This window comes from Saccharomyces eubayanus, chromosome III (assembly GCF_001298625.1).
Source record: "Saccharomyces eubayanus strain FM1318 chromosome III, whole genome shotgun sequence".
Lineage (NCBI taxonomy): Eukaryota > Fungi > Ascomycota > Saccharomycetes > Saccharomycetales > Saccharomycetaceae > Saccharomyces > Saccharomyces eubayanus.
The window spans coordinates 187,294-208,249 of NC_030978.1; the positions used below are offsets into that span (position 1 = coordinate 187,294).

At 42.1% G+C, this 20,956-nt stretch overlaps 11 protein-coding genes across 11 annotated transcripts; 3 read left to right on the forward strand and 8 right to left on the reverse strand.

The window, feature by feature from the left end:
• Positions 1–286: 286 nt before the first annotated feature.
• On the forward strand, positions 287–1,288 carry RBK1 (putative ribokinase; the record flags this gene model as incomplete). Its single annotated transcript, XM_018364006.1, has 1 exon — positions 287–1,288. One exon carries the CDS (start codon positions 287–289, stop codon positions 1,286–1,288), a length of 1,002 nt encoding a protein of 333 aa, XP_018223410.1.
• A 3,629-nt stretch (positions 1,289–4,917) lies between these two features.
• Positions 4,918–6,741, reverse strand: BUD5 (Ras family guanine nucleotide exchange factor BUD5; the record flags this gene model as incomplete). Its single annotated transcript, XM_018364007.1, has 1 exon — positions 4,918–6,741. One exon carries the CDS (start codon positions 6,739–6,741, stop codon positions 4,918–4,920), a length of 1,824 nt encoding a protein of 607 aa, XP_018223411.1.
• A 115-nt stretch (positions 6,742–6,856) lies between these two features.
• On the reverse strand, positions 6,857–7,489 carry MATALPHA2 (homeodomain mating type protein alpha2; the record flags this gene model as incomplete). Its single annotated transcript, XM_018364008.1, has 1 exon — positions 6,857–7,489. The coding sequence occupies one exon, from the start codon at positions 7,487–7,489 to the stop codon at positions 6,857–6,859; it is 633 nt and encodes a 210-aa protein (XP_018223412.1).
• A 266-nt stretch (positions 7,490–7,755) lies between these two features.
• On the forward strand, positions 7,756–8,283 carry MATALPHA1 (transcriptional co-activator mating type protein alpha; the record flags this gene model as incomplete). The annotated part of the gene is made up of 1 exon (XM_018364009.1): positions 7,756–8,283. The coding sequence occupies one exon, from the start codon at positions 7,756–7,758 to the stop codon at positions 8,281–8,283; it is 528 nt and encodes a 175-aa protein (XP_018223413.1).
• Positions 8,284–8,502: 219 nt separating this feature from the next.
• TAF2 (transcription initiation factor TFIID subunit TAF2) lies at positions 8,503–12,717 on the reverse strand (the record flags this gene model as incomplete). Its single annotated transcript, XM_018364010.1, has 1 exon — positions 8,503–12,717. The coding sequence occupies one exon, from the start codon at positions 12,715–12,717 to the stop codon at positions 8,503–8,505; it is 4,215 nt and encodes a 1,404-aa protein (XP_018223414.1).
• Positions 12,718–13,579: 862 nt separating this feature from the next.
• Positions 13,580–13,963, reverse strand: DI49_0793 (uncharacterized protein; the record flags this gene model as incomplete). The annotated part of the gene is made up of 1 exon (XM_018364011.1): positions 13,580–13,963. One exon carries the CDS (start codon positions 13,961–13,963, stop codon positions 13,580–13,582), a length of 384 nt encoding a protein of 127 aa, XP_018223415.1.
• Positions 13,964–14,189: 226 nt separating this feature from the next.
• On the reverse strand, positions 14,190–15,254 carry PER1 (Per1p; the record flags this gene model as incomplete). Its single annotated transcript, XM_018364012.1, has 1 exon — positions 14,190–15,254. One exon carries the CDS (start codon positions 15,252–15,254, stop codon positions 14,190–14,192), a length of 1,065 nt encoding a protein of 354 aa, XP_018223416.1.
• Positions 15,255–15,446: 192 nt separating this feature from the next.
• On the reverse strand, positions 15,447–16,913 carry RRT12 (Rrt12p; the record flags this gene model as incomplete). Its single annotated transcript, XM_018364013.1, has 1 exon — positions 15,447–16,913. One exon carries the CDS (start codon positions 16,911–16,913, stop codon positions 15,447–15,449), a length of 1,467 nt encoding a protein of 488 aa, XP_018223417.1.
• A 250-nt stretch (positions 16,914–17,163) lies between these two features.
• On the reverse strand, positions 17,164–17,673 carry IMG1 (mitochondrial 54S ribosomal protein bL19m; the record flags this gene model as incomplete). Its single annotated transcript, XM_018364014.1, has 1 exon — positions 17,164–17,673. One exon carries the CDS (start codon positions 17,671–17,673, stop codon positions 17,164–17,166), a length of 510 nt encoding a protein of 169 aa, XP_018223418.1.
• A 247-nt stretch (positions 17,674–17,920) lies between these two features.
• BUD23 (18S rRNA (guanine1575-N7)-methyltransferase) lies at positions 17,921–18,748 on the reverse strand (the record flags this gene model as incomplete). Its single annotated transcript, XM_018364015.1, has 1 exon — positions 17,921–18,748. One exon carries the CDS (start codon positions 18,746–18,748, stop codon positions 17,921–17,923), a length of 828 nt encoding a protein of 275 aa, XP_018223419.1.
• A 251-nt stretch (positions 18,749–18,999) lies between these two features.
• ARE1 (sterol acyltransferase) lies at positions 19,000–20,820 on the forward strand (the record flags this gene model as incomplete). The annotated part of the gene is made up of 1 exon (XM_018364016.1): positions 19,000–20,820. One exon carries the CDS (start codon positions 19,000–19,002, stop codon positions 20,818–20,820), a length of 1,821 nt encoding a protein of 606 aa, XP_018223420.1.
• Positions 20,821–20,956: the final 136 nt, after the last annotated feature.

Below are 20,956 nucleotides of genomic sequence, written 5' to 3' on the forward strand. Positions count from 1 at the left end.
TTCGGTGATATAGTCGTTTGGAAGCCTTGGCACTGGTATATTTAAAACTGTGCTCATCGTCTTATACTTCATCTTTATTACTATGGAAAATTCTGAAAAAAAAAGAAAGAAAAATAATAAATTCCGTTTATAGCGATATTTCATTTTTCTCATTGTCCAAGCGGGTATAACAATATTATATCCGTAGACGGCCTTTAATAGTGGGAAAAAACAATTAAGGATACCCAATTGTTCATTAATTTGTGCAGTTATATTAAAACTGAGGCAACACTTTTTTGTTTGAGAAATGGGCATTACGGTGATTGGTTCTTTGAACTACGATTTGGACACATTTACAGATAGATTACCTGATGCAGGGGAGACTTTCAGGGCCAACCGCTTTGAAACTCATGCAGGTGGTAAAGGATTGAACCAGGCTGCGGCTATTGGTAAACTAAGAGAACCTAGCAGTGACTACAGTGTTAGAATGATTGGGAATGTTGGCGATGACGCATTTGGTAACCAATTGAAAGACGTTTTGAAAGATTACAAGGTAGACACTACATATGTCGGTACTTGTGCTGAAACTAGTACAGGTACGGCTACCATATTGATAGAAGAGAAAGTAGGTGGTCAGAATAGAATATTGATTGTTGAAGGTGCTAACGGAAAAACTGTGTATGATAGCAAGCAATTGAGTGAATTTTTCCCTAAAGACAATAATAATGAAGAATATGTAGTATTCCAACATGAAATTCCAGACCCTATATCGATAATTAAATGGATACACGAGAACAGGCCAAGTTTCCAAATCGTATACAATCCTTCACCATTCAAGGCCATGGACAGGGGAGATTGGGTGTTGATAGATATTCTAGTTGTGAATGAAATCGAAGGACTTCAAATCCTAGAAACTATATTTGATGATCATTTCGTCGAGCAAGTAAAAGTGCAAATAAATAACGATTTCATTGGTGAATATCGTAAAATTTGTGAAATATTACATAAAGCACTTATTGACCAAAATGGAAAAGGCACTGTGGTTATGACTTTGGGTTCTAAAGGTGTGTTGTTTTGTTCACATGAAAAACCTCAAGTGGAATTCCTTCCAGCCGTTAAAGATGTTTCTGTAATTGACACCACTGGAGCTGGAGACACCTTTTTAGGTGCTTTGGTCACCCAATTGTACCAAGGAGAGAAATTGTCTACGGCTATAAATTTTTCTACTTTGGCAAGTTCGTTGACTATTCAGAAAAAAGGTGCCGCTGAAAGCATGCCAATGTATAAGGACGTTGAAAACGTTATGTAATAATTCAGAGATATGATTTTTTATTTATACTTCTTCTATTTTTTATTTGTGTAAGACATCGAATTGTACAAAAATGCGGAAGTAAAAAGAAGTTACTCACGAAGAGGCTCTTTAGGTACTACTACCTTTCAACACGGATGAACTAATACCATAACCTATGGTGATGACACAAATAAACGCTAATAATGAGGCAGGAACACCTCTTGAAATAAAAGCGCCCACAGTTAACCACCTGTTTCCCTTTTTATCGGTCATGGAAATAGCAGTAACGTTAGGGAACCCAGAGGAGGCCAGCCCCATACCACACGAGGCCAACAAAGCGCAACCGAAAACAAGAATTGGAGCTGCCTTAGGGTCGGACAATTTGTCACCAACTTCTTGTACCAAAGGAATAATGATAATAGCTGACACTGTGTGCGAGACAAAAGTACCAACGACCAACATTAAGATCCCGAAGATACATAAGATAGCAAAGACACCGTCATTCTCAATTTTCTTTTGTAAAGCTCTTGCGATGGTAACTAATAAACCCGATGAAGAAACTGCTTTACCAAGGGCAATACCACCCATTGCCAAAACAACAATCGACCAGGGAAAGGTGTTAAAATCCTTTGTCGACAATAACCCTGTACCGAAAAACAAGACGATTGGTAAAACAGCGATCAAACCAGACGATCCAAAGGCACTTTCGATTTGTGATTCTACACACCATAAAAGAATGGTAGCAATTGTCACAGCGATGATGTAATATTGTTTTATAGTAAACCTGGTTTTTATCGGCTTGAATTTTTCAAGCTTCGTTTTGTTTATTTTAAAAGAGAAAATCATCACAGCCCATGCACACAACATCGATAAAATACCTGTAGGTAATGCCACGGCAAAGAATTGGCCCCAGCCAATACCATAAGGCTTCAAGTACTGCATTGAAATAATATTTTGGGGTGAAGAAATTGGTGAAGCCATACCACCAATATCTGCAGAAAGTGCCACTCCCATCACCAAGGCCTTGGCAAATGGTGAAGTGTAGTCTAATGGGTCCAATAACGGCGTCAGTAAGGAATAAGTTAAAACGGGGGAAGCCACATTGGAAATCCACATGGAAAGGAAGAACACTACACCCATTGCCATCAAAAGAACATTTCTCGGCTTTGTACCTGCAAGGGCCAATAACCAAGAAGCTAGGACTTTGGCAATATTGTATTGAGACAAAGCTTCACCCAATGTGAAACCTGCCAACAAGATCATAATAGTAGATGACCACATTGTACCTAAAATTTCTGAAGAGGCAGCCGAGGCTTTCATCACACTACCATCGTCGTTCTTAAGGACACGGAAAAGGACAGTTAGAAGGGGGACGAGTAGACCTGTAATGTGTAATGGAATGGCTTCACTGGCCCATAAGAAAGCACAGCATTCCACCAAAGCCATACATCTGTGTTCCACAGGATCATTAAAAGTCTTCACACCTAACAGAACACCTGTGACAATTATGATGAACCCTATTTTCATGGCCCTTTTACCAAAGAGCAGTTTTGGGACTGCCAAATTCTCTATAGTGGTAAACTTTAAATTTATTGGCTTTGGCAGAGGATACTTCAAGTATTCAATTTGAAGCTTTTCGCGCATTAATTTTTCAGTTTCGTCTTCAATCGCTATTATATCTCTGTTTTGTGATGAAAGACCTAACATGTCTTTCCAGGTGTTGCTTCTCTCCCAGACAATGTGGTCGTGCAGGTAAGATTTTAGCTCTTGCTTGCATGAATCTACATTACCAGGGTGGCCCATCAAAACGGCGTAAAATTCGATAAGTTGTGCGATTTTGTTGTTCAAAGTGGCCAATGTTTCGTGCTGGAAGATGTAGGTATCTTTGAAGAACTCTTCACTTTCAATCAGTTCTTGTCTAGTATTCATATGTAGCACTTTATCGGACTTCTTGGTGATTTTTCCAAAGCCCATTCTGTTTAGCTCGATGAATGATTTCAATTGACAAAGGTCTATGTAAAGATTGATTATAGTTTGCTTGAGTAGAGACTTTTTCTGAGATTTGATATTGAATTGAGAATAATTCAAAAGGGCTGTATTATCTGTGGTGTCTGTGTAAACATCCACTTCGTCATCATCATCCATTTCTTCTTCACTATAATCAAACCTGTTTCTTAGTTCACTATCATTGTTAGAAGAGTGAAACTCAAATGGGTTTGTAGATACGTGCACCTGGGATTTATCAGAAACAATTTGTCTTAAAGGAGGCAAATCTTGGATTTCAGGATCAAAGGCCTCGCTCACTCTTGTGACGATGCTTTCTTTTTCCAGGTCATTAATCAAGTGGACAAACCTTTCATAGAATTTGGCTTCCATTCTTTTGTAAAAGTCATCTACCTTCAATTTTTCGTCGCTTAGGTTGGTAACAAAAGTATCATATGAACTGAACAGGGTCTTTCCCTCACTACTCACTGATGAACTACGTGAATCAAAGAATTTCTTACCTAAAAATTTCCGATTGAAAGCCGTAGCTTTCCCTTGAGGTGACAGTTCGTCTAGCTCAATGGTTTCCTCATTTATGTTGTTTCCATCGATTGCTTTTTCGTCTGCTTCTCCATTTTGTTTACTGGATGAAGACGATTGTTTAGAACCGAACAATTTATGCTTAAGCTTGTGAGTAAACTTTTTCTTAGAAGAAGATGGTTCTCCTGCTGGGACATTACTTTCTATATCCGCAATTGGACCTGGGGTTTGAGACCTGACTTCATCGTTTGTTGTATCCTGTTTCAATTCATCTGTTTGTAATGTATAGATAAGATTCTTCAGTTCGTTGTAGTCCAGATAATGATTCTGCCATTCAGGAACTGCATTGTATTTGAGAAAATGTGAGAATCTCATGGCTCAGATACAATGAAAAGCCGCCTTTGTCCTGGTTCTGCTGCCTTTCACAGAAGGATGACTTCTTTTTTGGTGTGGGAATATGTTTTCTAGTCATAGTTTTTCACTGCATCGGATTATTTTTGCCCACGTGCCGAAATAACTATTAATCAATTAATCTAAGGCTTAGAAGTAAAGAACGTATAGAGAGGAGATGATGTATTGTTGATTGTAAGATACTGTTTAAAATAAGTAGTTCAGTAAGTAGGAATAATTGATAATAAGCTGTTCTTTTTTGAAATAAGTATTTAGGGAGTATATACCGTTCGTGCATACTGGTTATATGAAACCCAATCGTACTGACTTAGTTTAAATCTGAACTTTGAGGCATCGGGTATAACTCATGTACTTATGTTCTAATTGTTAATCAAACATTCGTTCTCTACCCTTATTGTTGGGAATAGAGTCTATAAAAATTTCTATAATAATGTATTCTTATTATCATCTTTGTTTCACATTCAACATAATGAATGTCACATAAAAGACTGTCCTAAATAGCTTTCGTCAAACAACTCTATCAAACTACAAGTATAGATCAATTCGTGAAGGTTAGTGGTTAAGTGACGGCGTTTGCTAATAGGATTAACCTATATGTATGACGATTTTTTTTTCAGGAATTAGTTAAAGTTCTTCTATATTTTAGTACTAAACATGAATATTAATTATAAAATATATGTAGACTTTTCATTTTCTCTTTTATACTGTACGTTTTACACAAGTCTGGGAACTTTAGCAATACTGACTTGGTAGGCTCTATCTTTATTGTCGTTGTACAAGCTATTTACGTCAGTCATAGCTACCAAAAGGTTTTTTGCATTAAGATCCGCACAAGTCAAAGTTTTATATTGCATTTGTTGCAAATGTTGGGCGAAGGCTATAATCTTCGTTATTTGATGGAATTTATTCATGTTGATACCAGTTTCATCTTTGGCGAATGTTTCGTTTCCATCCCGGATGAATGTTATATCTCTTATGAACAGGGAAGTAAACGGCACGCACGGCAGCCCATTGTGTGCAATATCTTGGATAATGCTTCTGTAAACATTGTAGTTGTTGTTGGGGTGTACTATGGTCTTTAAGGTCTCAAAAAGGTTGTCTAACTTGACGTCTAGTGGAAAAGATAGTCTTTCAATTGAATGGTTCTGCAGCGTGGTGATAATAGAAGCGAGAGAGTTCAGGTTCCTTAGATAAAGGCAAGATAACGCGACATGTAACCAATATGAAATCGTGTGTGTCTGTTGTATAGTCGTCTCAAGTACATAGTACGATAGCTGATTAGAAAACTTAAACACCAAGTCGATTGTTGTATTGCTATGTTTGAAATACTTTGGGAACTCTATTGTTTCAACAGCCAAGAACAGGGCCGACTCCAAGAGGGTCAATGTCTTTGCGAGTGTCCATGGAGGTATATCAAGATCAAATGTTTCTCCTTCTGGCTTCTCACCTTGTTTCCATTGCAAGAGCAATGTTTCGAGATCGCTTGTGTGAGAAAGCTCGTAATTTTCGTCAATTCTATCTGTTTTGTATTCCTCAAATAACGTTGTGTAATCAGTAACTGGTTTGCTGGTTTCCAGTTCATGGTCAGGTAGGCCAATGTATTGCACCTTTAATTGTCTGGTTCTTGCCCCACCTGCAAGCAATTGAACAACCTCCGGAAATAACATATCATACATTTCCGAATCAGCCAAATGGTCGCACCAAAAGAGGAGAATGTCGTTCAAGGTATGGTTGGTATCTAGCCAATAGGATTGTAGCCAGAGTTGGATTAGGCGAAGGACAGAGTGTCTCTCTTGTTTGTCTTTATTTTGGAGATAGCAGTGTAGCAATTCTTGGAGCAGTCCATTGTCAGTTGTCCAGTCCCTAAAGTTTAGTAACAGGTTTCCAGACTCAAAGGGGGATGGCTTTTGCCATTGGTGGGTGTCGAGCGGGAGCATTTTATCGAGGTATTGTTGTATTTCTACTACCTCTTTTAGGACCTCATCCATGGAGAAAAGCAAATGGTCCTCCCCCATTATGACCTGGATTAGTGCCGCGACCCTTTGGAAGTCGACGTTGCTATGAAGAAGGTAATAGGCGATTTGCTTAAACAATTCTTTGGTTGCGTGTTGGATTGAGGTTACGAACGGTCGCCAAACGGCGAGAAACCTCCAAGCAGAGTTTGCGACTACCAAAAGGGTATCCTGGTTTGCGTCAGCACCCAGCCTGTACCAGTCACTGAGTAGGCGCTTTCTTGCTCTTCGTATTTCGTGGTTTCTTTTTATCAGGAGACATTCTCTGGAGACGCAAGCAGTTGCTTCCAGCAACTGCCGTACGGCCGTTCTCATATTATCGAGGATTTTTTTTGGGACGATATTGTTGTTATGATTCTGTGTGTGGCTTAAGAACTGTATTAGGAGTACATCGGTAATGTTGGAAAGGTGTATTTTGTTTACTCTTCTTGTAACTATTTGGCCCTGAATGGCGAAGCGTACGGTTACAAATTGGTCGTCTTGTTCAAGAAGGTAGGCCAGGACATTATCTATCAGTACAAACATCTTAGTAGTGTCTGAGGAGAGGGTTGATTGTTTATGTATTTTTGTTTATGTATATGTGTATATATATATATATATATATATTCTACACAGATATATACATATTTGTTTTTCGGGCTCATTCTTTCTTCTTTGCCAGAGGCTCACCGCTCAAGAGGTCCGCTAATTCTGGAGCGATTGTTATTGTTTTTTCTTTTCTTCTTCTATTCGAAACCCAGTTTTTGATTTGAATGCGAGATAAACTGGTATTCTTCATTAGATTCTCTAGGCCCTTGGTATCTAGATATGGGTTCTCGATGTTCTTTGCAAACCAACTTTCTAGTATTCGGACATTTTCTTTTGTAAACCGGTGTCCTCTGTAAGGTTTAGTACTTTTGTTTATCATATCTTGAGTTACCACATTAAATACCAACCCATCCGCCGATTTATTTTTCTGTGTAAGTTGATAATTACTTCTATCGTTTTCTATGCTGCGCATTTCTTTGAGTAATACAGTAATGGTAGTAGTGAGTTGAGATGTTGTTTGCAACAACTTCTTCTCCTCATCACTAATCTTACGGTTTTTGTTGGCCCTAGATAAGAATCCTAATATATCCCTTAATTCAACTTCTTCTTCTGTTGTTACACTCTCTGGTAACTTAGGTAAATTACAGCAAATAGAAAAGAGCTTTTTATTTATGTCTAGTATACTTGATTTGAACTCATCTGTAATTTGTGGATTTAAAAGGTCTTTAATGGGTATCTTATTCATTTTGTCTTGGTTATCCTCTCTGTTTTCTTGCCTGCCCCAATGCTAATTTTTATCTCTCCTTTATATATATTTTCATGTTGCAACATTTTATGTTTCAAAACATAATGCGGTCTGGGTTTTGTTTGGGATGCAATTTATTGCTTCCCAATGTAGAAAAGTACATCATTTGAAACAACTTAAACTCTTAAACATTTCTTCATAACTTTGATTCAACCAAGAACTCTATCGAGTATATATAATAACTCAATACACCTCACAATCCTAAGATGTTCACTTCTAAGCCTGCCTTCAGAATCAAGAACAAGACCTCTAAATCACATAGAAAAACCGGCATACCAAAAAAAGTGGAAGGTAAGCGTATAGCAAAACTGATAAATCCAAGTTGTTTTAATATTATTCGTCCACTAAAGAAAAACATTCAAATTCCAGCTCCTTCACCTTTATTTTTAAAGAAAATCCAACTATATAGAATAGCGTCCGGAAATCAAAATATACAATGCCGACAGTCTAGAAAAGCATCATTAACATCATCTAAGAAGTATCTAAATTCTTTCATGGCATTCAGAGCTTACTATTCTCAGTTTGGCGCCGGTGTTAAGCAGAACATCTTGTCTTCTTTACTTTCTGAGGAATGGCACGCGGACAAAATGCAGCACGGAATATGGGACTACTTCGCGCAACAGTATAATTTTATAAACCCTGGTTTTGGTTTTGTAGAGTGGTTGACGAATAATTATGCTGAAGTACGTGGTGACGGATATTGGGAAGATGTGTTTGTACATTTGGCCTTATAGAGTGTGGTCGTGGCGGAGGTTGTTTATCTTTCGAGTACTGAATGTCGTCAGTATATCTATCCTATTTACAAATCCCCATTCTCTTGCCCTTGCTCTCAATGTTTGTTTATATAATCCTATTGCTATGTGTTTATGTTTACATATATCTTCATGTCTATACATATATATATATACATATGCTACTATTGTGTATCAAGTTTCTCTTTTACGTCCTGCCGATCAGTCTTTCTTTGCCTTTATCTTGACCATAAATGATCTTGATGTGACTTTTATAATTTGAACGGATTCGCTATATGGGACGGAGGACAACGCTACCATCCCTCTGGGTTGTTGTTGAATCTTGACAAACCTTAATGGTAAACTCCCTATACGGTTTACACTGCTTTTCACCTTTCTAGGTTTGCTGAGCACTTTGGGCTTGATTACTGGCTTTTCCACTTTACTTACGGGTTTGTCATTTTTCAACATGATTTTGATCATGTTGGCCTTCTTAGGAGCTTCCACAGCAGTAGTAACCTCCTTCTTAATATGAACCTTTAGTATACTTTCACGTTTTATAACTATATCCAACTTCTCTTCTTCGCGAGACTTGATCTTCGCTGCAAGTCTCCTTTCCCTTGGAGCTTCCAATTTAACAGCGAATCTATCAGTTAGCATATACATCACTCTAGCCAAGTCATGTATCTGCTTTCTCTGGTACAGGCTAAGAATGGGTAAATTCAAAACATCCCAGAGCAGAATCTTTAAAGGGGTATACCCTTTAAACATATCTCTGCATATTTGTATTAATCCATTGATATTTTGACGTACAATCTTATCTCTTTTAATCTTCATATCGTCCACATAATGCCCACTTAGGAACAGTTCTATATCATCTTCATTTTTTAGATTCTGAGCCTCATTGCGGACTAGTTGGACGGAGGACTTGATATCATCGTTCAACGTATCCATGCTTCCATCCATAACACATGTGTTTACACTTTCTACAAGGACGTCAATTAGTTTTTCTCTAATGTAAACATCCTCATGAAAACAAAACAATTCCGAAAACAAAACAAGGCAGTCCTTGTTTTTCAAGCCACCTTCAAGAAGCATAATTTTAACTGCCATGAGCAACACATTCTGAACGCTCTCTCTAGTGTCTTCAGTGCTCATACCTTCCAATGATAATGACTCCATTATCATTTCTGGTAACTCATTAAACTCAATTGCGCCGGCTTTATGGAATCTGTACTTAGCAAACATAATACAAGTCTTGATTAAAGACTCGTATGATGAAAGCCAGTTCACTAAATTTTCGTACCTAACCAACTGGGACCTTACCTTATCCACATAAGCGGTATCTTTTGAATCACTTAAGGCAACGTTCACCACATTCTCTAACAGAGAACAAACGTACACGTTGTCGCTAAACTTATTCTCTCCATTCTCGTTATAAACAAGGATATCCAGCAAAAACTCTTTCACAAGTCTGGGGCATTTCCCATTTTCGTCCTTCACCTGAGCCAAATATTTGGGTATGCCACATTGTAAGAAATACAATGTGGCGTTTTCAAAATTATTACTTTTAGGTATGTTAGATCCTTCCAAGCAAAACTGGATTTGGAAAATCTGTATTAAGTGTCTAATGCCACCAATGAATCTTGGATCATAAACATTTTTACTAAGCGCTTGGCACGCCGCGAGCCTTACGCCGAAATAGTATCTTTCGTCCATGGCTGTCCTGAACAAAACACTTGAGTACACAAGTGACTTGCCATCGCCATTGACCACAACGTCCTCATAATACCGGATGGCTTCAAGTTGCGCTTCTATGTCACCATCTTGCCTCAACTGTGAAGAAAACATGTAATCGGGCTGGTTGATATGCATCTTGCATATCCATTCAAAATCAGAGTCTATACGAATCCATTCAAACGCTTCGTTCTGCTTAAGCAGCTCACTGCTCTCTGATGTGTGATTGAATTCGGTTAAATGAAATCGGGAACATTCTTCGGGTGTCATGTATACATTTCCTAGACAATTCACGTCGATAACGGTGGGCTTCTCCTCATTACTGTTCTCTAAAACAGTCTCATCATTCGTGACACCGCCTCGTTTCCTTAACCTCCTGTATTTCGTGTTATATTGAATATCTATCTTGGTGAATGTATCCTTAATTTCAACAATATGTTCATACGGAGTTCCGTCGTGTTCGTGTATCCTTATTGTCATGGAACCCGTGAAGCATTCTGTTCGATTCAAACTCGAGTGCTCGAGACGGTTCAAGGCGCTTTTGCAAAACCCTTGCTCACCAACAACTTTCCCTAGGCCTAATTCATCATCTTGGACTTGCCTTATACCCAATTCTATGACCATTCTTTTCCTGTTAAACCTCTGGGTAACACGTAAGATAGGAACACCAGACCCAAATACCCATTGGTTAAAGAAATTGTCTAATTTACTTTTGTTTACTCTTTCACAAACATGTTGGAAATGGGACGACGTTAGAGAATTATTAGGCAAATCACCAGACATAGCTTGAAGGAAGATCTTCGGTAACACACGAGACATGCCGAATGATCTCTCGGTTTTTGTCATCCTTCGATCAAGAATATATAACACCATAGGAGCTTTCAATTTTATGAATGTCAAATCTTTTGAAGTTCCGGATATTGGTCTGGAACTACCAGTAAAGGTAGCCCCAATAGGAGGCATTTCAAAATCTTCTTCAACAATTGCTTCACTATTACACTTCAGTTGGTATTTGTATGCGTTATTGCCCATAAGTTTTTTTGTAACTTGGAAAACCATATACCCTGCAATACCAAGACAACACCAATAGTCGTTCATGTTTAAAGGCGTAATATTAACACAGGACCATTGATTAGCTAATGCCCATGCTAATTTGTTCGTAGTGCTGAATACTTTATCTACAACTTCCAAAGGATACAGTAGTCTTGTATTACAAACACCTAGTCCTGCAAAGTCCATATGGTCTGCAGTGACTGTTGGTAAGAACACCATAGAAAAACATGTGAAAGGGAAAGAGCCAAACTCTTTCGAATAAAAGTCTATAATTTTTTGACACACAACTGTTGAGTTTATGACTGTCGTTTCATCGATTTYGGGGGTGGGAAGTGTGAAAATTTGAATCGGTATGATATCTGAACCAATGCCATCTTCCACAGAATTATTGACATTGTCAATTACATTGTCTCTTAATTTGTCCTCCTCTGCATCTTCGTCAACGTCAACTCCTGGTGGAGATATCAGAGGGAGGGTCCAAGAATTGAAAGCACCAATAGCCCATCCAACATGATGAGGTGCCACAGGGTTTATAATTTGAAATACACATTTCTTTTTGGTTAAGTCAATAGGATGCGGAAGCTCTTTGATATTAGAGTATTCCGAACAACAAACAACTACGTCTCTCAAAACGGGGTTATTACTTTCTTCAAAGTTTCGTCTATCCTCATCGTCATCTTCTTCTTCTTCGTCACTTTCGCCGTCTTCCTCCTCTTCTTTTCCTTCTTCTTCCTCCATTCCATCTTTTGTGTCTTTATCTTTCAAGTCTATACTTTCCTCGCTATCTTTTAACATTTTATCATCTTCTTCTTCTCTTTTGATAGAGGTGCCTTGTTCTTCTTCAGATGTTTCATGATTCTCTTCCTCATCTTGTTCGCCATTTTGTCCAATCAACTTAGAAGTGCCTATGTTTTTGACAAATTTCGGTATACTAAATTCTAGTTCCCACGTAGATTTTTCATCTAACAAATCAACACATGGAACCCAGTATGATGCAGAGCTGCAAATCTCCCCATTCGAGGTGTAAACATTCCACAACCATGGTTTGTCGGCGTTCACAGTATCGAACCTTATGCCTGATTTTGGGTTTCTTATTTCGTATTCGATTTGCAATGTAATTGGGGTAAAAACTGATTCCTGAAAGCCCGGTGTAGTCTTGATGGAGGGGGTTATTGGAGTAAAATTGCTTAGAGAGTTCGCGTCTTCTAATGAAATCTTAATAGAAGATGGTATTTTAATGGTTAATTGAGATTTGGAGTCAAGTTCCGGGGTTTCATTTAAATTAGCAAATTTCGACCTTAAAAAGTGTGATTGTTCAATAGAATTGTCAGTGTATAATACATTTTGCGAGGTAATCCCGTTCAATTTATTCTGAAGTGGATCATCGTGTATAAATTGGTCGCATCGACGATTTTCAACCAGAACATCTTTGATAGCCATTTCTTTGCAATCGAAAGTCACATATTCCAGGTTTTGAATCAAGGGGATGATTATTATGGTGGCGTTACCGGTAACACAATGAGTAGCCATATCTATATCCAACGACACTTTTTCATGAGCAACTCTAAAATTTCGGAACTTCGATTCATCTAGAGTGCTAGGTTCATTAGCAATCGCTCTGGGAGTAGCATTTTTCGAAAACGACATTATCAGGTCTAGTTGCCAGTCAACTTGTTATGAATTAGCGTCCTAAAACTCTACTAAACCACTGGTTTATATCGGCCAGCCTCGCTAATGCTTTTCACCTTAATGCAATTTATCAATTGCCAAATTCGGTAAAAATTATTTCAACCGTAACCCGGATAATATACTAGAATAATACCGTTAATTCTACTATTACTTTAATAACGTTGAAATTATAGAATCAATTTATAAGGTCGAATGTGCCCATTTTGCCCAAACAAAGTCTTGTTAGTATTCTTGGATGCTCCAAAATTAATTTGGGCTTTTTTTTAAATCATTACCTATAATTTTTATGTTTTTATCTTATAAATATAACTTCACTAAATAAAAATAAAGAATACTCATTCACCAAACAACAAAATTTCAGTTGATCAAACGTACAAAGCAGCATAAAAGTGACAGTTAAATCTAAGATAACTTTAGTTGCAACCTAGGGAAAAATCAGAAAAGTTCTAGTAAGAACAATAGTGATCATTTTCGGGGAAAGCACAGTGATTACTATACTATAAAATAGCGAAAGAAAGATTTCTAAATAAAATGGTATACAGTTACATACCTTTGTTCCACTCGTAGGAGAATTCTTGATTATCTCTTGCTATGAAATCTATTGCGGTGACGGCATTTAATGTTCATCTCCGGCCTCAGGGTATTTATTAAATGATTAGAAGCTCAAAATAAATACAATAAGAAAATGCATTAGTACCATAACTGTATATACATATAGACGTCTATGTATTCAAGTACTTTTCAAAAGGTATAAAGGAAATATTGAGAAAAAAAATGCACTATTATTCCCTCGAGATGAGCAGTAGTAGGCATTTCGACTCTAAACTTTGACGTGCTGATACTCCAAATCGCCACCTTCCATTTTGAAGTCGTCCTTCTTCTTACTCCAGCCGAACTTGTTCTTCTTACTTCCAGATACCCAGGTCAGGCTTACTATCCACACCGTAAACAAAATCATGAAACAATAAAAATAACACACAAAATGTTCGTAGACATGGCCTCTGATGATATCGCACAGCGAGTAATCGTAAACTTCATCGTCCAACACAAGCCCGTAGTTGAAATAACCCAATCCGTATTGCAATACGGGTTTGTACCCACCTTCATCGGTAAACGTGTTTGGGCTCAAAACAGTGCTTAAATCATTGGTCCCTTGAAACGCATGTTCTCTTAACAAGGAAGCATCAAACGGATCTGGGATCATCCTTTGCCGACGTACGTTATGGACCCTCTCACTAGCGATTTTACTCCTTCAAATTTGCTACATGTTTATCTTGTGACAAATATTTCTTATTAGTTCTATATACAAAAACAGCGAAAAAAACTAAAAAATGAACAGGAATGCAAAAATGCTCGAAGAAGCGTGTACTTTATAAATAAAAGATTATCATTTTGGAGTATAAATAGGTATATTGATATATTTAGTGCAGTTAGTTGTTGCCCCAGTAGGCATAATCCTCAAGGAAAAAGTCATATAGCACCCACGAGGGCCATATGGTGCACAGATGCCATATAGCGTGGGCGTCGATCTGCCATTCGTAGCTGARAAAATCGAATAACTCTAGCGACATTGCCATCGCGGTAACCACAACAAGGGCCACGGGGACGCAACACAACTTGAACATCTGTCCCTTGAAACTAGCGTATGCGGTATTCTTGAATTCGCCCCTTTCATTTTGCTTTCTTAGTGCGTGGTAGTTTTGACAAGATAACAGTATCAATAAGATATATTGTAAGATACCGAAAAAAATGTTAAACCTCATGTTGTATGTGTACGACCAATCAATGTAAAGTCGAAGAATGTGCAGGGAAAATATTACCGCAACGGATCTGGTGAACACCTGTGCAATCTTAGGGTACAAGTACAAAGAGGTGATTCTTGCAAATATTGCATGGAACCCTGCCAAAACAGTGGCACCTGCAAAGAAGTAATCGAGTTTCTCCGTTATGACCAAATCACGACAATGGAAGACCGAACTTGCAGTCCATGCCAACATCCCCGCCGCCGCCACATAGAGATAGTTCCATAGTAATGTGCTTCTACTGCGTACTCTTCTCCGGTCTCCAGTCTCACGTAGCATTTTAGAAAACCTCACAAATGCCTTGTAATGTGGGAAAAAATTTGCTATACTGAATATGGTGGAAAAGAATTCTTGCGTACCCAAAACTCTCAAAAACGGCCACTTACCGTGGAACTGATAAACTTCCTCCTCCTCTTCAATCCTCCAGCGTGTAATAATATGCTGGCATTGGTAATCACAATCGGAAATACAATCCCAGAGCAGGAAATCCGAATACAGAGCCGGCGTGTCGAAAAACTTGATATCGTGGAACATGTTTGTTTCTGGGTCGATATAGTTTATTTGCGAGTTCGGACATAGTCTGGCATATTCACAAGCGTAGGTGCAGTCAATGAACTCGTCTAGATTGTCACCGGGGGAGCATGCCACCAGGAAACAGCGGACAAGTATGGCTACGACCACGGCTAACCTCATCTTTGGTGTCACTCTTATTCCTTCTGACTAAAGGGGAATGGTTTCAAAACTCATTGTTGTTGCTCTTTTCCTTTCTATTTTCCACTTATGGCATCATAGTTGGGAAAAAAAGCCAAAATTTTACGTAACCAATGCAAAAATTTAATAACTCTAAAAAAAAATAGATGCTATATAATCAGAAAAAACAAACAACTACAAGTTCTTTATAAAGTCGCGTCTTTTCAATCTGATCTCACCGAGAGGCAAGGTGACATCGTTATTCCAGCCCCATAATTTCGAACCGGAGTTAGGATCATCGGTCGTAGCGCCTTGTAACGTGGCGTTGTATTCTTCCAGTTCCTTTGCGATCGCCTCCACGTTTAAACGAGGGAAAGTTTCGTCGTCGTATGGGTCATCGAGTTTATCAACACCGTTGTAAAGGATCTGATTGGGAGTGGATGGCTTAAAAAACAAGGTTCTCCTATTGAACACGTTACGTGTGGATAAATACTCGATCTCCTGTGCGATCAGTTCGGGCTCGATGCCCTTGGACAACAACACTGCTGCGATTCCAGTGACAATTGGCGTCGACATGGAAGTGCCCGACAAAACCACACTTTCGTTGTTGTTCAAGTGCGATAGCGATTCGATTTCCACGCCAGGTGCGAAGATGTTCACGCAGGGCCCCCAATTGCTGAATTTGGCAATTGTGTCGATGTGGTCGTCGAATGCGCCCACAGTGATAACGTTTTCTGCAGATGCAGGTGAAGCCCAGTATGCATCCAGGTTGAAATTCCCCGCGGCGGCAACAAACACAATACCTTCTTCAATGGCCCCCTCAACGGCCATGTTTATGATGGGGCTTCTGAAACTGCCCAAACTTAGATTCGCCACGCATTTTTTGCCCTGAGGGCGACTGATCTTCGTGCAGTGTTCCACGATGAACTCCAGCCCGCTAAGGACGTTACTGGCCTCGCCGGACCCGTCTTTACCCAGCACTTTGACCTCCACGAGGCTGACCTTCTTTGCCGMACCAAACGTCTTGGATCCGACAAGCCCGGCCACATGTGTCCCATGGCCGTTCTGATCGCCAAAACCCTCTTTGGTCAAGTCGACGCCCTGGATGACCCTGTCTTCGAACTCCGGATGGTCCGCGTGTATGCCCGTGTCCATGATGTAGGCGTTGACGCCCTGTCCTTGGTACTCGTCTTCGTAGTAGTAGTTGAACCAGCTCTTGTAGCGGTTTTTATCGTCCATGTCGAACGGCAACTGGTAATGGCGCGAAATCCGGGCCAGGTGCCGTGGAGCATCCGGCTGGTACGTGACGTTTTGCGCCTCGTCAATCTCTTCGTAGACGTACTTGGAGGTGGTGTCGAACGTGTAGTCCAATTCAGCGTCGTCGGTGTCGAAGGCCTCAAACTTGAAGTTGGGCACGATGTCCGCGATCAGAGGGCTTTTCTTTAGTTTGTTGACCAGGTTCTTGGACAGATTCATCGTCACGCCTCGGAACGACCCGATGGAGAACTTCTTTTCGATCCGGTGGTCGATGAACTTTCTCCATGATCTGTTTGACGTGGACGTGAATTGCTGGAACGCGGTGGGGTTTTTGAACCGTACAAGATATTCCTCGGCGAGTGCGAGGTTGGCCAGCAAAGAGATGAGTATGCACTGAGGCTTCATAATTCGATGCCTTGCTGAGAGTCTCGAGTGAGTATGCTTAACGTTCTTATTGACAACTAACAATCCAAAAGTAGTATCTTACAAAGTAAAAATATTTTGTGTCGTTTCTGCTTTTTTCTATATGCACGACACGGAAAAAGCGTCAGAAATAATACTAGTGATGATAATACTAAAAAAAAAAGGCATGCTAGATAGCGGGTACGTACATTTAGTGCTATATACAGGGGGGGAGGCGTGTGGCACACACGCCTTATTTCTTTCTTCTCAGACTGGCCTCTAGGTCGCCCACGTCCAGCTTGGTGCCTCTGATGTAGTAGTGCTTGTTTCTCTGTCTGTTCGAGGTGTGGGGCCTTAGCAGGTCGATCCGCTCGATTAGCGGCGAGAACAGGGGCACCCTGATCTCGACGGCGGTCTTGGCGATCTGGTTCCGCAACAGCAGCGAGGCGTCTTGCACCAGCTGCTTGCGGTCTATGGACAGTATGTACCCAACAAACGGGTCGTACGAGCACTTGGACGAGTCGTACACGACACGCACCACGTCGCCGGCCTTGAGCCGGTCCTTGTTCTTCTTGCTGATGAGCTTGCGTCTGGACGCCCCCGGGTCCAGCGTCTCTATCTCAGATTGGGCCACACGTGTCATTATCTGAGCGGACCCTATGCGTTCCACGGGCGGATACACGGGGATGGTTTTCCTTGTGGTCGTGGGCACGATGTATGTTCTGGTCGAGCGAACCAGCAATCTCGCGTTCCTGCTCCACATTGCGGTCTGTCTGTTTCGTTGCTTATGTTTTGTCAGTCTATTCCAAGGAAAGCTTCTTCTTCTTCTTCTAGTTCTAGTTCTATCTACTTAACAACGAAAAAAAAAAAAAAAATAGAGCGATTAACGTGCGCGGGGTCACCGGGCGTCTTAAACAAGAGTGTTTGGTACGGTACATAAGTATGTAGATGTATTTGGGTTTGCGTTTGCGTTTGCGTTTGCGGGTAGTGTACAGAAGAAGAGCAGAGCGCTAGAATCTGTGTCTTCTCTTTCTGCCGGTGAACTTGGAGTCCTTGGCGACCTTCCTCCCACGCCTCTTCATCAGCTCCTTCTTTCTCAGGATGAAAGTCTTGGCGGACTCCTTGTCCTTGCCGTTCTTCAAACGCTGGCGCAGCTGGCGTGTCTGCTTGATGTTCTCCTCATCCATGGTCACACCGTCCAGGTTGACCTGCTCCTCGCCCAGCGGCGGGGCGCCGCTGCTCAGTACCAGGTAGTACTTCTTATTCTTTTTGGACTCAGGGTCGTCGACCACGAGCCCGCCACTGAAACCGGCCACTTTGGCAGACTGCAGGATGTCGTCCACCTGGATGTCGTTCTTCGGGTAGAACTGGGCTACGAACTTACCACCCTTCTTCAGCGCCGCGTACAGCGTGTTGAAGAACCGCATCATCCGCTGCTTCGGGTCGTTGTACGACGTGTCTGCATTGCACAGCCACTGAATCGCACTGATGCTAATCGCCGCATCAAAAGACCCTGCCCGGAAGGGCACACCGGTGCCCATGTCCTGTAGCATAAGATCACCCTCCAACTCCCTGTCCAACCCGGTCGCCAGCATACTGGGTGAAATGTCCAGCCCACACCAAACATGGTCGCCCTCCTGTGTCAGGATTTCCCCGGATAGCCCGGACCCACATCCGACGTCCAACACAAAGCTGCACGGCTGCAAGTTCAGCAACTCCAGCGCCCGCAGCGTCATTTTCGCCTGGATGTGCTGAACTCTAGTAGAACCCGTGTACTTATTTGCCTCACTATCATTGTAAAAGATCTCCGGTGGTGCCAGATCTTCGGGACGCGACATTATATCCTTTACGCTGCTCTCTTTACTGATTTCTCATTGCTCTTTTCCCACTGCTCATCTTCTTCTTTTTTGTTCTTTTTTCGATGGCCTGAAGTGAAAAAAAAAAAATGGGTCTGAAAAGGGTACCCGGCACTGGAAGCTCGTTTAGCGAACAATAGCACGCCAGCAGACCCTGGATGATATAAGAAGGGCAGCTGGGGCACGCAGTGGGTCTCTGGTGGTGGGCAACGGGCCAACGAAAGCGCACAAGAATGACGGAGGCTAAGCAGTTGTTGCAGGACGAGCGGTTTCTCAAGATCCAGGAGCTCAATTCCGCAGAGCCCAGCAAACGGCACTCGGTCACCTACGATAACGTAATCCTACCACAGGAGTCCGTGGAAGTTTCGCCACGGTCGTCCACGTCGTCGCTGGCAGAGCCAGCGACGACCACGGCCACGGGCGTGTCGGCCACGACCAAGGCCAAGGCCAAGACTAAGACCGGGCCAGCGGCTACCGCAGAGAAGGAGGAGGAGTATCCCGTGGATCCGCGCATGCAGAAGTACCTCTCGCACCTGAAGAGCAAGTCGCGCACCAGGGTCCATCACAAGGACGCCAGCAAGTATGTGTCGTTCTTTGGGGACGTGAGCTTCGACCCGCGGCCCACGCTCCTGGACAGCGCCGTCAACGTGCCCTTCCAAACCACGTTCAAGGGCCCTGTCCTGGAGAAGCAACTCAAGGACCTGGAGTTGACCAAGAACAAGACCAAGATCAAGAAGGCCGCAGACGCCGCCCCCGGCAAGAAGCTGGAGTCGAACTTCTCAGGCATCTACGTGTTCGCGTGGATGTTCATGGGGTGGATCGCGTTCCGGAGCTGCATGGACTACTACGTGTCGCACGAAGGCGGGTTCGCCAGCATGGAGATCGTGCAGTACATGACGTCCGACCTGTTCACCATCGCGCTGCTGGACCTCGGGCTGTTCCTGTCCACGTTCTTCGTGGTGTTCGTGCACTGGCTGGTCAAGCTCGGGTTCATCAGGTGGAAGTGGACCGGGTTCGTCGCGGTCAGCATCTTCGAGCTGTGCTTCATCCCCGTGTCCTTCCCCGTGTACGTGTACTACTTCGAGTTCAGCTGGGTCACCAGGATCTTCTTGTTCCTGCACTCGGTCGTGCTGCTCATGAAATGCCACTCGTTTGCCTTCTACAACGGGTACCTCTGGGACATAAAGAACGAGTTGGAATTCTCTTCGACTAAACTCAACAAATTCAAAGAATCGCTGTCCCCAGAGACCAAAGAGATCTTGCAGAAAAGCTGCGATTTCTGTCTTTTCGAGCTCAACTACCAGACCAAGGACAACGACTTCCCCAACAACATCAGCTGCAGCAACTACTTCATGTTCTGCATGTTCCCCGTGCTCGTGTACCAGATCAACTACCCGCGCACCTCGCACATCAGATGGAGGTACGTCATCGAGAAGTTCTGCGCCATCATGGGCACCATCTTCCTCATGATGGTCACTGCGCAGATCTTCATGCACCCGGTCGCCATGCGCTGCATCGAGTACCACGACACCCCCTCCTTCGGCGGCTGGGTCCCCGCGGTCAAGCAGTGGCTATTCCTGCTCTTCGACATGATCCCGGGCTTCAGTGTCCTCTACATGCTGACCTTCTACATGATCTGGGACGCCTTGCTGAACTGCGTCGCAGAACTGACCAGGTTCGCAGACAGGTACTTCTACGGTGACTGGTGGAACTGTGTTTCCTTCGAAGAGTTCAGCAGAATCTGGAACGTCCCCGTGCACAAGTTCCTGCTGAGACATGTCTATCACAGCTCCATGGGCGCGCTGCATTTCAGCAAGTCCCAGGCCACCCTGTTCACCTTCTTCTTGAGCGCCGTGTTCCACGAAATCGCCATGTTCGCCATCTTCAAGGAGGTCAGGGGATACCTATTTCTGTTCCAATTGTCCCAGTTCGCCTGGACCGCCCTGAGCAACACCAAGTTCCTACGCTCAAGACCGCAGTTGTCCAACGTCGTCTTCACGTTCGGCGTCTGCACAGGCCCCAGCATGATCATGACGCTGTACCTGACTTTGTGAACACCCACTTCGAGCCGCGCCCTCCTTTGATAGACATACAACTGGACGAGCACCCGCTCCACCGTGGCCCAAGAACTATATACATACATTACCCATTATATAATTGCTATATTATACACCGGTATTATTATTACTA